At 42.7% G+C, this 15,618-nt stretch overlaps 5 protein-coding genes across 5 annotated transcripts; 2 read left to right on the top strand and 3 right to left on the bottom strand.

The window, feature by feature from the left end:
* Positions 1 to 120: 120 nt before the first annotated feature.
* LOC135171089 (8-oxo-dGDP phosphatase NUDT18) lies at positions 121 to 2,721 on the top strand. The gene is made up of 4 exons (XM_064137420.1): positions 121 to 484; positions 893 to 1,436; positions 1,692 to 1,797; positions 1,897 to 2,721. Exons 1-4 carry the CDS (start codon positions 376 to 378, stop codon positions 2,134 to 2,136), a joined length of 999 nt encoding a protein of 332 aa, XP_063993490.1. The 5' UTR covers positions 121 to 375; the 3' UTR covers positions 2,137 to 2,721.
* LOC135171082 (transmembrane protein 39A) lies at positions 2,542 to 5,073 on the bottom strand. The gene is made up of 4 exons (XM_064137393.1): positions 4,916 to 5,073; positions 3,669 to 4,617; positions 3,215 to 3,422; positions 2,542 to 3,074 (listed from the first exon to the last, which is right to left on the bottom strand). The coding sequence occupies exons 2-4, from the start codon at positions 4,565 to 4,567 to the stop codon at positions 2,823 to 2,825; spliced, it is 1,359 nt and encodes a 452-aa protein (XP_063993463.1). The 5' UTR covers positions 4,568 to 4,617; positions 4,916 to 5,073; the 3' UTR covers positions 2,542 to 2,822.
* A 93-nt stretch (positions 5,074 to 5,166) lies between these two features.
* On the top strand, positions 5,167 to 7,453 carry LOC135171080 (leucine-rich repeat-containing protein 47-like). Its single transcript, XM_064137390.1, has 4 exons — positions 5,167 to 5,871; positions 5,973 to 6,449; positions 6,685 to 7,012; positions 7,119 to 7,453. Exons 1-4 carry the CDS (start codon positions 5,283 to 5,285, stop codon positions 7,321 to 7,323), a joined length of 1,599 nt encoding a protein of 532 aa, XP_063993460.1. The 5' UTR covers positions 5,167 to 5,282; the 3' UTR covers positions 7,324 to 7,453.
* Positions 7,454 to 8,819: 1,366 nt separating this feature from the next.
* On the bottom strand, positions 8,820 to 9,261 carry LOC135171109 (uncharacterized). Its single transcript, XM_064137447.1, has 2 exons — positions 8,972 to 9,261; positions 8,820 to 8,879 (listed from the first exon to the last, which is right to left on the bottom strand). Exons 1-2 carry the CDS (start codon positions 9,259 to 9,261, stop codon positions 8,843 to 8,845), a joined length of 327 nt encoding a protein of 108 aa, XP_063993517.1. The 3' UTR covers positions 8,820 to 8,842.
* Positions 9,262 to 9,919: 658 nt separating this feature from the next.
* On the bottom strand, positions 9,920 to 15,605 carry LOC135171077 (monocarboxylate transporter 12-B). Its single transcript, XM_064137381.1, has 5 exons — positions 14,520 to 15,605; positions 13,409 to 13,552; positions 12,401 to 13,319; positions 12,031 to 12,251; positions 9,920 to 10,329 (listed from the first exon to the last, which is right to left on the bottom strand). The coding sequence occupies exons 1-5, from the start codon at positions 15,136 to 15,138 to the stop codon at positions 10,145 to 10,147; spliced, it is 2,088 nt and encodes a 695-aa protein (XP_063993451.1). The 5' UTR covers positions 15,139 to 15,605; the 3' UTR covers positions 9,920 to 10,144.
* Positions 15,606 to 15,618: the final 13 nt, after the last annotated feature.

The following is a 15,618-nucleotide window of genomic DNA, read 5'->3' as shown; positions in this document are numbered from 1 at the left end:
TAGGACACCTGTTCTGTGACTGAGGCAGCACACAGCGTCATCTCTGAGGATTCTTCATCAAGCCCTCATCGAGCCAGGAAAGTCACCTGGAAAGGGTTATGGTCAACAAACTGGAACAGAATAGGAAAAAGTCTGTGGAACGCGTTGGGAATATTATCGTTCCAGCAGCACTAGGTATACGTGGTTTAAATGCAATGTGAAGGCAATCCAACGTGCTCAGTCTGTGACGTTACGACTCAGGCATCCACCGGTGAAACAGTTATGATACGTGTAATTAACTCAGTATTGGTACTTCGTTAGAATAGCCGTTGATTTTCACTCAATCATTTCGTCATACTCGTGGTGTGTTGAAATTGTTTATCAAAGTTTCGCAAAATGCCTGACGTCATTGAACAGAAAATTAAACAAGTTCTGGGAGGACTGAGTCTCGCTGACAGCGATGAACTCTGTGACTTTACTCTTGTCGAGCAGAACGAGGCGATTGGTGAGTGGAATTTGTTAATTTATTTTTTAAAATTATTAGTTAAGAGGAATCTGCCAGAGGAGTCAAATCACCAAATTGATCAGGAGTGGAAAATTGTTGTGTGCACTTAGAATAATCAATTTGGTGAGCTGAACCCTCTGGAAGACAGCTCTGAAGGTGGTTCTCGTGTAAAATATTTATTAGACATACAGAACGTTCGTTAATTTACATAATTAAAGTTTAACGTGAAGTCTTTAATGAGATAGTCCCTCGATAACAACCTTAAGATCATTAATTGTAAAACAGTTCTTCGAATTACCTGGGGAACCCACAATAATTATTTCGAGAAAGGATTTTGACAAATTAATTCGCAAAACTTGAATCAAACTTTTCATAAATTGTTTTTATTTTGATTCGTATTTGCTCCAGAGGCTCGAGGTATTCAGCCAACGGCGAGTTCCAACTACGTTCCAATATGTCAGAAGACTGTGACATACATTGTGGCAGCAGTGCTGATGAACCAGCACGATGAAGTCCTGATGATTCAGGAGGCGAAAGCCTCGTGTGCTGGCAAGTGGTACCTCCCAGCTGGAAGAGTCGAGCCAAACGAGAATCTCTACGACGCAGTGAAGCGAGAGGTCCTCGAGGAGACTGGGCTCTCGATGGAGCCCAAGTCCCTGATCATGGTGGAGTGCGCCAGTGGTTCGTGGTTCAGGTTTGTCATGACTGGTGAAGTCACTGGTGGCACATTGAAGACTCCAGATCAGGCCAATGCGGAGTCCCTGCAGGCAAGTTGGGTGAAGAACGTGGAGGATCTGTCGTTGAGGTCAGCTGATATTCTGCCGCTTATTCAGAGAGGACGGGAGTACAGAAAGGGAGTTAATCCACCTTGGCATAGTGCCATTTTGCCAGCTGAAAAATCCAGGGAGAAGCTCTTTCTCAGGCTCATTGTTTGCATTAAGAGGAAAGCTACGTAGGTGTTGATTTTTCATTTATTTATTTAATTTTTTCCTCTCTGTGTCAATACAAATACATTTAAACTTCCTATTTATCAATGAGTTTAATGAGACAGTGATAATTTCATCATTCGTTTTTCTACATTACCGACTGCGGGAATACATAAATTACAAAATTATGGATCGAGAAAATACTCATTTTCTCGAAAATTTATTGTTAATGACTGATAATTACTCCCTAAAATTCTTAAAAATTATACAATAAATTCCAGGAACCGAATGCACGTGCTGTTATCGGAGAAAGCGTCCCTCCACCTCCCAGTTTGTGAGATAAATCCCAACCGGAATCTCCACTCAACGTTGCACAAATTCATGGTCGTGAGTACTGACTCGTCGATTAATTAAAAAATTATAAAATGCAGAGAGAAAAGAAAATGGGAATTTGATGAATAATTTTTCCCCCCGTCTATTCCTCAGGAAGTCTTCGGTGATGGAGTGGCCCAGCATCGACCCCACGGTCTTCTCTCAGTGGAGTTCAGTGGAGGAGGTGGTGGTGATGGTCTGTGCTTCACTCTGCTGGTATCATTCCGTCCTCCCCTCGAGGAGGTCTCAATCAAAGGAAAATACGTGTGGCACGAGGTAGCCCAGAACGTCGCCGATGGCCTAGCCCAGCGTCTCCCGAAGAATATGACAATTTCTCTGAACGTAGTTCGTTGAATGCATTCACATCAGGAATGTGACATTTTTCCAAATTGTATATAAATGTTTTATATGGATTGACTAATTTTATTCACTTATTTTTACACGCAACATTGTTAAGAAAGAAATTATGTGATTGAAGTATTGAATAATGAGGAAAAATTTGAATTTATTACTAATGTTATAGTGGAAAAATGCCTCAAGAAAGTTTTCAATTCTTCAATTCATATAAAATTATTGTAAATGTGTAATTTTACACTGAATTTCATTGCGTGTTAACCATTTGTAAATAAGAAAATTTGTAAAATAACTCACTAGCATTTTATATAAGGAGAAAGAGAGAAAACTAACTTTCACAGGATATTAGAAACTGTTATGGAATCTAGACCAATTTTTATTCGTTTACATTGACAAAACGAAGAATCTCGTTATTAATCAACTAATTTATTTTTCAGAAAGTTAATAAATGTATCACGATGACTTTTTTTATACATTTTACTCCAAGACGAACTTATTCCATCGATATTATACATTCTAATCACTGCTGTTGATTTTTAATCACAATTATTTTTTTAATTACATTTTATTTTGTCGTCATAATCAGTGAGGAGTTGTTATTCACCCTGACCTTTTATTATTTATCACAAGAGAAAATAAAAACAGTTATTCTTACGTATTAATCGTTCATATGACAAGGTACATGACTATTGAGTTACGTTTATGGCAGCCTGTGCTCTCTCCTGTACAATTCGTTCAGCTCGATAAACTTTCCAGCATATGAGGTAGTCCCTCGCCAATTTGAAGAGAGTGTAGTAATTGGTAACGAGTAGCAGTGTCATTGAGAGTACCTGGTACCACTCGGCGGTTTTTAACAGTATGAGTAATTGCACTGCTACGAGAACTAATTGGAGGCTCAGGAGGGAGCATATCAGCATCGTTGGATTGCTGAATAACGCCTATAAATTGACATTAAAAATTCAATCAAAATCCCATTAATTAATGAAGGACTTGATGGATTTGCAAGAGACCACAAGTTTCTCGATTTTTTGACGATCCCCCTGAGGACGTCATCGATAGCTTGAATATCTCAACTCACATAAAATCTGTAGTGACTCGAGTTTCCTGGCTCGGCTGCTGTACACAGCCCCTCAGATCTGTACAATTCCTTGTTGTACTTGACAAGAGATCCATGGGGCCATAAGACAGAGTCACTCCACAGCTGCGATGGTATGTGAGCATTTTTACCCTCGACTTTCGACCATTTTCCCAGATGCAGTGCTGCTCGATGCAGAACATCACAATATCTGTAATTCCGAAATATTCAGGAATTAATTTCACAGTCTGTGAAGCAAAACGAGGAACGATAGCATCAGCTTCTGTAAAAAATCTATTCTCAATTGGAAATAGAAATTCCAGGGGAATAGACCTTTTTCAAAATGTTCCCCACTATCAGAATAAAAAATTCATGAAGAAATTTCATAGAGAAACTAAATGAAGAATAATTTAATGAATAAAAAAAGGTATCAATATAACTCATGGGAGAAAAACACCTGACGGGATAGGCCTGTGCGAAATGTGCGCTGACTCGTCCCACCCAGAACAGGACGACGTGCTGAATGACCCATGTGAAATTGAAATGCAGATGTTGTGGCACAAAAATAACGGGTGCCATTCCACAGACATATGCACTTCCCGAGGAAGCGAATAGGGCCCTCTTGAGTCTCCTGTTGAAATCAGATCTCAGACTGGAGACCTCAGCCCTGATGGCCGGTGCATTGAGCGAGCAATTGTGCAGTGGTTTATCCAGCAGGAATTTGGTCTTCCTGTCCTCCTTGACGTAGAGAGGAGCTGTCGAGATGTCGAAGAAGGGTCCAATGCTCAATCCAAACATTAGAAAGTAAACTGATATACTGGGATAGCAGAGATAGAAAACTTTCATAGTATTGTGCTTCTCGTGCATGTAGTAGAGACACCACAGGAGAATCATCAGCACGAGGATGAGGAGGATGATTCTCATTGTCCTTTGAGTGGTTGGCAGCCATCTTGCAGGACTGACAGCATCGACAAATCGTCGGAGTAATGCGTAGACGAATCTCCTGGCGACCATGGTGAAGATGAAGATGAGGAGATAGGGATCGATGAGGTAAAAGTTCATGCTGTAGTCGTTATAGGACTGGGGCAGCCACCAGACTGTTCTGTACAAGTTCAGCAGTTGCAAGCAAGCTGCCATGATGGAGATGCCTAAGGAGAGGGCCTCAAATGTCAACTGATCGTCCACTGGGACTGCTGGAATTGGTACGTGCTTTGGGGCCAGGAGTCTACTATTTGGTGTATCGAGTTTTTTGTCGTCGTTCTGAGGCGACGAGGGTGGCGAGGGGGATGTGGGGGAGGACACGTTGAGCAGGCGTCCGGCTCCGTTTCTCGATGGGTTTCGTCTCGCCCCGGGCATAGTCAGTCATTCAGGAACAATTTTTTCACATCGAGCTTTGGAATTTTTATCTGAAAATTGCAATTTTTCGTCGGAATGAATTATTGATTGTTATTGAAAATATTCATTAGATCTTCCCTTGACTCGACTTTTCCAAGTTTTTGTCGTGAAGGAAATTCAACGGTCACGATTTTAGTGTACAATAGAAGAAGTTATGAAACAAAGAAATAGTTCAGCTAATTCAATTTATCTAGGTGATGTTTTCACACGTCCAGTGAACTATTTTTCAGATACGAGAACATTCCTTATTTTTGTAATAACTCCCTACACGATTGGAAAATAAATAAAGGTTAGGATTCATCGACTTACCACTAGAATGATTTCTTCATGTCTCAAAATCCTGAAAATCTCTTTCAGAACTAATTCTCTTCGATAATCCCAAACAATGTCAATCATTCCCAGAAACTACGTCCTGCCTTCACCCTGACCATGTTGACAAATAGACCTGCACCCCCTTCCTAACCTAAAAGCCGTCAAATTCCCCTGGACAGTAGTTCAGCCACTGGGTAGATGGCAACAGGAGCATTTTCTTTCATGTCTTTTTTACACTAGGACATGAGAATGTATTGGACCAAAACACACCGTGCCGGTTGTGATAACCTCCCAATCCCTCAGACCCATCAGATTAAGTTAATCAGGAAGATCGGTCAACTGAACGTGACATCAAGTGTCTACGATGGACACCACCACAGCCTGGACCGAAGTATCCCAGATATGGAAGGAGAACAGACACGAATTGGTTCTCTCAGGTGCCAAAGTCTCTCAAAGAATAGCTGAGAATGGGTTGGACAAGAATATCTTCCACCTCCAGGGATTGAACTACTTGAACATCAGTCATACGTCCCTGGAGACGATTCCCCAGGACCTCTCGAGGCTGGAGAACCTGACGACTCTGGTCCTTCACTCCAACATGATCTCCAACATTCCAGAGGAAATAAAAGCCCTGTCGAAGCTGAAGGTCATCGACTGCTCGAGAAATCGGCTGAAGGACATACCACAGGAGCTCTCCAACTTTCCTCAACTCATGACTGTCAACTTGGGATCGAACTTGCTTAAGCATCTGCCCTGTCAGAGGATGAACATCAAACTGGCTGCTCTGGACCTCTCTAATAATCAGTTCGAGGTGTTTCCAGATGTTTGTTATGCTGAGCTGGTGCATCTGGCTGAAATCAGGGTCAATGGGAACAGGATTAAGGAGATCCCTGGAGCTATCAAGGTCCTGCCTTCGTTGAAGCTGCTGGATTTGGCTGACAATTGCATTACAGGTGAGAACTTGAGGTTATTTCGGTCAATAACCGAAGAAATGATGAAATTCAATTGACAGCAATTTCATATATTTCATTGCTCCTTCTATTTGCTCCTCCAGATGTACCTGGAGACCTTGCTGATTGCGTGAAGCTGAAAGATCTCAACCTAAAAGGAAATCAACTTCACGACAAGAGGCTCCACAAGCTCGTAGACCAGTGCAGAACAAAACAAATTCTTGATTACGTCAGGCAGCATGGTGTCAAGTCAGAAAGCTCAGCTGGGCAGTCTGGCAAGAGCAAGAAGGATAAAAAAGGGCGCAAAAACTCGGAGAGCGAACATTTGATCAACGACATCGAGGCAGTCACCCATCAGCTGACCGTCTTCAGGGTGTCTGATGACAGCAGAGTCGTCAAGATTCTGGAGAACGTCAAGTCTGTCAGACCTCACATCGTCTGTTGCATCGTTCGTAATCTCAATTTCACTGAGGAGAACTTCAAGAAGTTCATTCAACTGCAGACGAAATTGCATGAGGGCATCTGTGAGAAAAGGAATGCAGCAACGCTGGCGACGCATGATCTCGATCTGATTGTCCCAGGTGATTATGAAATTATGAAATTATTCCAACTAATTTTATAGACTTTCGGGTAATGAAAATTACACATTTTTCATTAACAAATTTATGAACAAAACAAAATACATGGACTGAATCGATCGTTTTCTCGATGAATAATTTTATCCGAGTGATCCTGACTCATCTCCTCTCAATCCTTTGTAAATGTTCACTTGGTATCGAGTATTGAATCAACATAAACAATTCCTAAATTCCACAGGAGATCTGACGTACACAGCAAAGCCACCCAAAGAGCTGAAAATCAAGCCCCTCAACAGGAGTAAAACATACTCCGCAGCAGCTCTGTTTCAGCAGCTTCAGACTGAAGCCGATAATCTGAGACGTGAGAAGAAGAGGAACGTCTACTCAGGAATCCACAGATACTTGTACCTGATCGAGGGAAAGCCATCCTTTCCCTGTCTGCTAGATGCATCTGATCAAGTCATATCACTGCCTCCAATCACTAACAGTGAGATTACGAAAATGTCGACTAACACCAAGAACATGTTGGTGGAGGTGACGAGCAGTACTTCACAGCAGATTTGCAGGTAAATTTGTCAGAGTTTGTATATGACTAAACAATAAATAACAATTTAATAATTGGTTCCTATATCCTCGACACTGTTGACGTCCTTCAATTTTATGTGTTTTTAGGAATGTTATGGATCAATTCCTGAAGGATCTGCTGCCAATCGGGATTGCCACACCCCAGAGCAACGAACAAACCCTTCAACAGTACCACAAACTGGAGATTGAACAGGTAAAGGGGGTCGATATCGAGGGGAACATGAAGCTCGTCTACCCATCGCGTACCGATCTTGTGTTCGATGACAAGGTAATCACCGTGGTTCGAGAGTAACGAATAAATTCAGTGTGTCAGGAACTTTATTTTGAAAATGTAAGTTAACGAATGTTTTGATATATTTGTGTACCTCAGACCGTCTGCAGATCAGTTGTGAGCACAAGTTTAATGAATTTATCTCACCTCATGCAAACGAATTTTTATATTATTAACTTTGTCTCACAAACCTTCGTGGTTTGCGTCCGTTTGAGGAAGACCTCTCGTCGTCCTCCCTTTCGATTGTTTAATCTGAATGACCCTCACCCAATATGACTCGATCCTTTTTGACTAATTAATCTCCAGATTAACTTCAAAACGTTACCGTATTTCTTAAAGAATTCTATTAAATTTATTCATGGACTCGTGATAGAGCCCTTCGACCCCTCCGAATACGACTCAATGATTAAATCATTCCTGGATGACCCTCCCGACATGATCCCCCCCATTCCCCCCGCCGAAGACCTCCCATAAAGGACTTCCACATCTCTCGTTTCTAAACCCAATCGTCTCCTGCTCTCCAAAAAATTCCCCACCAATTTTCTCCGATGATCCAAAAATTGCGACAAGTACTCATCCCCTCGAGGGAGGTCGTCTCCACCCTCGATGAAGACCTCCTTCGACCAGGCCTTCTCTCTCTCATCATCCCTTGAGGCCAGTGAATCCAGAGCTGGAGGAAAAACATCGTAAATGTACTTCCTGAGTCTCTCTGACGATCTCCTCGAGCTCAGAGGATTATCCAAACGTCCTTCGAAGGGAATGCCCCCTGTGTCACGAGGTTTTTCCTCAAGAACATCAACAACTGAGTCAGTTCGAACAGAATCAGCAGCAGAAGTGGCAGAAGTCGTGCTGAAATCCCCACTGTCATTGAAATCAATAGCTTCAGCAGGTTTTTTGACTCTTTGTTGATGTTTCCTGGCACTGTCGTCCCGACACACACTCTCCCTCTTCATATTCATTCCCTGAAGGTCTTCAACATCACCTGGGCCATCGAAAAGGCTTTTCCCAGTAATTGTCGCCAACTGCGAACAGCCGGTAGACCTACATAACCTAAAATAAGGGTAGTTGCAACGATAGCATACGAAGTTGAGGTTTCCATCAATCGGGGACCTGTTGGAGATGCTGTTCATTGTCCTTGTGCATCTCCAGAAGATTCGCTTGATCATCCCCCCGAATTTGGACTGGCGGGGATAGCTCCTGTAGTTGGAGACCCCCGTTACTCCCATTGTTTGGGGAGATAATGGAGCCATGCAGAAGGACTTGACTCTCTCGTCTGATTTGTCGGATTGAGATTTATTTTTCTTGGTGTTATGAAAATTTTTATCTTGATTTGATCTGCCACCACCTGACTTGGGCTGTCTGTCGGCGAAACTCAGGCGATTGTTGGCAGAATTTTTTCTTGGTTTGTCTTCTTGGATTTCGTTAGTTTTTGGGGCTTGATATCTTGGTTTTCTGGGATCATCAACTGGAGGGGGCTGATGGGGGTCGTGACGACGGCTTTGAGCCACTTTTTTGGGACTTCGGATGATGACGTTGGGGCTCAGTGGGGATTGTCGCCTTCTGGGAAGAAGGGATGGCTTGGGAGCGAGTTTTTAGGTTAGGATGAGAATCTTATTGACTTGACATTTTGCGAGAGAAATGATTCAACAAAAATTAGGGGAAAATATACCTCAGGTCATGAATTTTGAAAGCGTCGGGGATTCCCTGCTGGAGGGAGATTCTGAATTCCTTCAGAAGAGTGTCTGTGATCTTCAAGTTGTCACAGGGAACTTTGTGTTCAATGTTGTTGGCAGGTGGAGGTCGATTGACGTCGGGGATTCCCCGTTTGATGTACCCTGGACGGTCCTGGGTTCTCGGAGCCACGTGGGGAAGAACTTTCAGGTACGTAGGGGGTAAAGGGACGTTCTCTGGAATGGTCTGATGGCATTTTATCTTCTTCCGGGGGGAGGACTCAGCCATGGGGGGAAGGATTAACTAACGAACGAATTGGGCGACCGATGAGGGACATCCGGAGGTTAAAAAAATTGTCCTCTGCCAACTGGGAATTCTCGTTTCTTTTGTTAGATCTATGACGCCATCAAAATGCGAAGTAATTAATTACAGATTCATTTCAGGATCATGATAACCCCCATCCTAATCTCATGAATCCACAGGAGTGAAGAGATATGAGAGATTCAGAGTAATGTAATCGATAAATCAATCACTCAATTTATTTCAATCAAGTAGAAATTCATAAATCATGGATTAATATATCGTAGTCGTAGAGAGATGAACTCAGTGCTTCTCCATGAAATTTGTCACAATACCAGGAAAATACATTACTTATTCCCTTATGAATTCTAACCCTTACATTTGAATTGTCGGGAAAAATTTTTTGTTTTTCCCCCTTGTACTCTCTTAGCCTTCGTTCTTCGTTCGATTTCATGATCACAGTCTCATGCACATACTTAAAAATTTATCATTTACTCGAGGGAATTAATTTTACGGTTGAAAATAATATAATTGGAGTAATGAGTTGGTGAAAAGAAATGACTTAAATAATCAGTGGACTAGTAGAAATTTCAATAGAATTGTCTATCGAATTCACTAGATTTTTCTGAGATTTTCATTTGTGTAATTTTCAAAAATCAATACGTTTCACCACTTCTCTATTGATTGGAAAACGTGTGTACATATGTCAGTAACTGTTAAATTAATCAACATTTTCACCTTCTTGCGTCGTCAATCTCACTCGGTCTCAGACAATATTAATCATATTTTATATTATCGTTTTAATTTCTCTGTAATTTTTTTTTTTTCATCAACAACATGAATTTTAATTATATTAATCTGCTCTGAGGTACTAATTTTTTGTTGTTTCCGATGTTTCCTTTGTTTCTGATGATAAATTCACGGATAATTTTGTTGTTAATGTTTGTTTTCGTGGTTCAGTGGGCACTACGAGAAGGGGTATACCACCGAGGACCATGCACGTACCCATGCACACGAAACAAACTGAGTAGCTCCCTGTTAAATCCCTGAGGTAACCTGGAACAAGGTAATTCATTCATAAAATTAACACTCAAATATGAACTTTGAAATTCAATTTTCATTAATCAGGGCACAGGTGACTGGGTTTAACCAGAGCTTAGACGTTCTACCCCACCAAAAAAGGAAAAATAAACCCTTTTATGACCCCAGTCTCGAGTGGGTTGTCTTCCAAGGCAGACGTGCTACCAACTGAGTCGAGGGTCGCTCCTGTTCCGCACTCCCACCCTCTTAAATTTAGGAATGAGTCCAGTTCTCTCACCCCCCAAACCCAATGCTACGCTCCCAATGTCCCGATTTTATCAGCCCTGCCAAAAAATCCAATTTGGCCATGATAACCCGCCCACGGACACGACTGTCGACAGGTGACCTTGCACTAGAAACTGGAGTTCTATCGACTACGTTTCCATGAACACGAGTGAATGTGGTGGGCTCATTTTATCTCTTTGTAATGAGGGTGAGTCAGTATCGACAATGATAGGGTGCTTTCACTCACCCACGTCTTGAAGGAAACTAATTCAACGTATACGACTTTTTACAGGGATTCTGAAACTACAATTCTCCCTGAATACTTTGGATACCCTGATATTGTCTTCGAGACAATCAAATTGTAAACGCTATTCACGCAGGCGAAACAAATCCAATATCGACCCGGGGTATTTTGCGTAGGCGAATTGATCGGAGGCCAATTGGAATTCTCTTCAGGTTCCATTAATGTTATGCCAATTGTTCATTTATTTTTCCTACAAAATGTTTAAAAGAAAAAATCCATTTGGAAGCCTATTACTAATTCATCGGGGCACATCTATAGGGACTCCCAGAAAACGAAATTCCCCACGTGTTTTTTGTTAGGAAAAAATAATTTTTTAGCACTTGCAAAAAACTTGGGAAACTTCAGAAATTATTCCTCATAAATTGCAAGAGACGTTTCCACCGACACCTTATAAAACCCCAGTGTCAGTCCTGAGGTTGTTTTTGTTTTTATCATCACCGCAAAGAAAAACCAAGAGGATGTTTGCACTCACTCTGGACGATAAAAATAGAAATGAGTGGTTGAGAGTGAGTGAAGATCCTCGGGTCCAGCAGAGATGAAAAAAAACATAGAGACGAGACCGTGAAGTGACCCAGATAAAATTCTCCCCTTCTCGTGCGAGTAAAAATTGAAGAATAAAATAAAAAGTTTAATTACTGATGAAATTTAGTTTTCCTTCAACTTAACATCATCGACGTGTGTAATTGTTATTCCCCTGAAGCTCCGTGTCCGCCCTCTCATTCAATTTCATCATCTGAATTATTCACTCCGGAGGAGTCCCAATTGCACTTGGGCTGTCCTTCGTGGAATAAATATCATTAGAGCGTAAAATAGGATAACACCGGGGGGTCTGGAATCGATGAAGAGCTTCAGAGTAGACGTGGACGTAAATATAGTACAGTACAGACGATAGGGCAAGCTTTGATTGATTGCTGTGTGGCTCGTGGGGCTGGTGATATCGACTAAGGCTTCTCACCATTCGAAAAGTGCGAGAATGTTCGTTGAACAATTCTCCAGTGGAGTGAGGGAGTGGATTTTTCCCTCCATTGAATATCCCCAAGTGCAAAAATTCTACTAAACTTTAATAATGTTTTACCGTTCCAAAAAATGTCTAAACATGAAGTTGAAATGGATTTTTCAAGGATATATCAAGCACATTTGTTAATTACCTGCAAGAGGTGGAATGGAGATAGCTCCAACACTTTGAAACATCCTCACAAGTCCATAACTCGATGATATCTTCTCCACCCCATATTGATCAGCTAACAGCACCGGTACCAGCAAGAACCAGCAACCCAAGCATAGACCGTACATTCCCACGGAACACACCAGGACGTAGAATGAATGAGCCATGGGAATTGCCAGGACTGCCACACCAGCGCCAACAATGCTAGAAGTCAGAATAAATATTCCAATTCGGTTGTGGCGTGTTGTTTTTTCATTAAAAAATCAGATGAAAACACATATCTGACGTAAAATATTTGCCATATGTTTCATGACTTTTTATTGATTAAAATGATAAGGGAAGCACTGACATACCTCCCAATGTACCCTTTTCGTCGATCAAAGAGCTGGAGATCCGACAGCCACCCCAGTCCCAGTCTTCCGCAAAGATCCAATGCAGCAGAGATAGCAACAAGATATCCAGCCTCTGATTTGGAATATCCAGAATTATGAACATAAGCTGGCAGGTAATACAACATGTAGGGGCTGCCAGTGCTCATGAGAGTGACAGACAGGCACATCATGATGAACTGTGGATTCTTCAATAAGCTCAAATCGATGTACTGAGCTATCTTCTGCGAGACACTGCTCCTCTTCTCCTTGTCGGGTAGATCAACGGGTTCAGGGTCTTTAGTGGGTAATGAACCGTTGACAAAGGGCACCGATGACTTGAGGGATCTCAACGATGATCTCGCTTTGTAAACACAAGTTGAGTCGGTCGATAGATCCTCAACGCTGTGAAGAATACTCGAACTTCTTATTTTCGATATTGGCTTCATTCTTATTCCCTCTCCCATTATGTCCTTCTCCTCTTCACTGTCGGTCAGCTCAACAGCAGCAACACTGTTCTGATGGAACAGCTCGTTGAAGAGATTGTGCCGAGTTGTTGCATCATTTGCGAATAGAAGCTCTAGCTTCTGTTGCTTTGTGGGAGGTGTCTCTGATATAGTGTCGATGATACCTGGAGTGACTGTCATCACCATGGCCGAGGGATTGTCCTCCAAGGGACGGTAGAGGGTAGCTGAGACGCAGACGTGCAGCATACAACCGCCCAGAAGAAGAATCGTTCCATGAAATCCAAAATTGGCGACGAGTGTCTCGATCAGGAGGGGAAATACGAAACTTCCTGCTGCTGTTCCTGACACGCAGATACCGTTCGCCAGGGCACGATGTTTATCGAAGTACTGGGATACTATTATTATTCCGGGTGTTGTGGAGAGACCACCACCGATTCCTGGGGATCATTTTGAGGGATTTAGAGTATTGCTTCTAGATTTTGATAATTCTAGTGGTCACTACAGATATACTATGACGATTACGTGCCTGTTAAAACACCAAACGTGAAGAATAGGTGAACCAAATTCGTAGCGAAGTAGCTGATGGTCAAACCAAGGGCACAAAAGAGCCCACCGATGAATACAACAGCTCGACAGCTGTACTTCTGACAAAGCATGCTAGTAACTGGTGCTGAAACAATGAAAACAAAAAAATTACACTTTTCTCGTGATTTCAATATGTTAAATACGTATTCAGTTTTTTTGCATTAGTATGTACTCCAAGAAGAGAGTTTTCAGTCTACGAAGAATGAAAATGAGTTTGATGGTGACCCAGTGACCTGGTGAGGGAACCATTGAGTGGGAATATTAGGGGGAGTGATGGAATGGATTGTTTCAGAATTCACAACGGAAATTGGAGGCGAATTTTTAGTTTCAATCCTCTCATTCGTGAAATGTGAAAACATGGAACGAAATATCTTCCCTGCACGGCGCCCTAAAAATACCCAGACCACGTAAAAAGTCAACAGCCCACCCAGATAATCAAACCCAGATAAGCCATCATCGCCAGGTACAAATTGTCACGATAAATCGCTCATTCCCCTCTGAAAATGCATGTGAACAACGGCGACATCCCCTGCGCCCTCACGAACAGACAGACTTACATTCCCGGAAACATAATCCTCTCCATAATTGCCCAGTCACCTAATGTCAACCATCACGCTATTCCCTCACCCCATCCCCCAGGAAAATCCATAAACAATGTGTCGGGAGGATCGATATTGCCTCGAACACGATGTCATTACGATTCAATCAATGGTGCAATTGTTGCAGAATATGTTATCTAACAGCAACAGCTGTAGCTCTCCGATGATGTCTTATATTGTTCCTCGGATGTGTATATGACAATATGGCGGCGATCGAGGCTGTCAACGAACTTGTGTCTTTCAGTCTCATCAGCGAATAATGTCTGGGCCATTCCATAGGAATTCAATGGGATAAAAACTCTGATTGTCGTGTTAGACAGGACTTTTAATTTTTATATCGTATGGAACGCCATTCGTGTAGTGTAAATAACCCTTGAGAGAAAAGTGATAACCCTAAAAAATATTAAGGGTGATGCCCGAGAAGGCAAACATCACTGAGAATAATTAACTCACCTAGAGCAAGACAAAGACACGACAAAATAGCAGGTATCCAAGAGGCGACAGCAGCAGACGATCCCTTGAAGGTCTCCATAACTTCAACGTAGAGTACACCATAGGATTTAACAAGGCCAGCAACCCAAAATTGCACGAAGAAGGCCCCACCAACGATAACCCATCCATACCCACCGTCCAGTGGCACATAAGTTGCATTCTTGGGTCTCAAATTTTTATGCTTCTTCCTGCCCCTCTCGAATCTCTTCGACGAGCGAATTTCTCGGGACTTGGCGATCAGTGGACGTGCCGTTAAACTCGAAATTGTCAGTAAATTGTCATTGTCCTCGTCGTCGATGGTCTCTGGACTCAGATGGGGTGGTACTACCGGTGTTGATGTTGCCGTTGCTTGGACCACGAGTGATGCTGGTCGTGTTGGTGATGATGTGCCAGTTGTAACTTCGTAGACTGGTGCTGAGTGAATTGACAGCAATGAGCCGAGGGAATTAGGCTGCTTCAGGTTCTCGTCGATGAGTGATTCCGATGGTACGATGAGATCTTGGGACTGTACACCATTGGCGTAGGGATCAGCGATGGTCCTCGACTCCTGGTGATAACTCCACTCTCTCGGCAACGACATCCTGACTTCTTCGACGCCTTCGAACGGCGGCCGTTATACATTTGAGCTCTAGGTCTTTCGATACTTTGAGCAATGGTTTTTGGGGTAGGTTTTTTTGTTCGGGTAGTCGTCTGCCTTATGCAAGTCTCTACCCACTTGGGGGGGAGGAATTTTCCACTGAGGTCCGCGATTCCTGGGGCTGGTCTCTGTCTTTTTGGGTTTTTTGGGGCCCTGGCTCGTCGTTTTCGTGGAAATCGACTGGCTGGATGGTCTGGGTGAGACTTCGTGGGCACTGGGGGGTCGGCGACGAACGGTGAATGATAATCGCCAACTGACTGGGTTGACGCGGATCGCGAATGTGGTGTTAAGGGTCGTCGGGTGACTCCTGGCGCAGGCGCTCGTCTTCAACGGAAACTTTGACGATCAATGACGAGTGGCGCTAGGGGATGATTGGTTTAAAATTTTGGGGAAAAGGTGATTTGAAAGGAACGCTGATGAGTC

This window comes from Diachasmimorpha longicaudata, chromosome 18 (assembly GCF_034640455.1).
Source record: "Diachasmimorpha longicaudata isolate KC_UGA_2023 chromosome 18, iyDiaLong2, whole genome shotgun sequence".
NCBI classification, from domain to species: domain Eukaryota; kingdom Metazoa; phylum Arthropoda; class Insecta; order Hymenoptera; family Braconidae; genus Diachasmimorpha; species Diachasmimorpha longicaudata.
The sequence above is the reverse complement of the archived record's forward strand: the minus strand, read 5'-3'. Positions and strand labels throughout refer to the sequence as shown.

Excerpts from the sequence above, each read along its gene's own strand:
- LOC135171089 (XM_064137420.1), top strand. The coding sequence starts at position 376 with ATGCCTGACGTCATTGAACAGAAAATTAAACAAGTTCTGGGAGGACTG. Across the intron at positions 485-892 it reads CGAGCAGAACGAGGCGATTG|AGGCTCGAGGTATTCAGCCA; the intron begins GTGAGTGGAATT and ends TATTTGCTCCAG. Across the intron at positions 1,798-1,896 it reads CGTTGCACAAATTCATGGTC|GAAGTCTTCGGTGATGGAGT; the intron begins GTGAGTACTGAC and ends TCTATTCCTCAG.
- LOC135171082 (XM_064137393.1), bottom strand. The coding sequence starts at position 4,567 with ATGCCCGGGGCGAGACGAAACCCATCGAGAAACGGAGCCGGACGCCTG. Across the intron at positions 3,423-3,668 it reads GCACAGGCCTATCCCGTCAG|ATATTGTGATGTTCTGCATC; the intron begins GTGTTTTTCTCC and ends TCGGAATTACAG. Across the intron at positions 3,075-3,214 it reads CGAGTCACTACAGATTTTAT|GCGTTATTCAGCAATCCAAC; the intron begins GTGAGTTGAGAT and ends GTCAATTTATAG.
- LOC135171080 (XM_064137390.1), top strand. The coding sequence starts at position 5,283 with ATGGACACCACCACAGCCTGGACCGAAGTATCCCAGATATGGAAGGAG. Across the intron at positions 5,872-5,972 it reads GGCTGACAATTGCATTACAG|ATGTACCTGGAGACCTTGCT; the intron begins GTGAGAACTTGA and ends TTGCTCCTCCAG. Across the intron at positions 7,013-7,118 it reads ACTTCACAGCAGATTTGCAG|GAATGTTATGGATCAATTCC; the intron begins GTAAATTTGTCA and ends ATGTGTTTTTAG.
- LOC135171109 (XM_064137447.1), bottom strand. The coding sequence starts at position 9,261 with ATGGCTGAGTCCTCCCCCCGGAAGAAGATAAAATGCCATCAGACCATT. Across the intron at positions 8,880-8,971 it reads TTCAAAATTCATGACCTGAG|CCATCCCTTCTTCCCAGAAG; the intron begins GTATATTTTCCC and ends CTCGCTCCCAAG.
- LOC135171077 (XM_064137381.1), bottom strand. The coding sequence starts at position 15,138 with ATGTCGTTGCCGAGAGAGTGGAGTTATCACCAGGAGTCGAGGACCATC. Across the intron at positions 13,553-14,519 it reads GTGTCTTTGTCTTGCTCTAG|CACCAGTTACTAGCATGCTT; the intron begins GTGAGTTAATTA and ends TCATTGTTTCAG. Across the intron at positions 13,320-13,408 it reads CACGTTTGGTGTTTTAACAG|GAATCGGTGGTGGTCTCTCC; the intron begins GCACGTAATCGT and ends AATGATCCCCAG.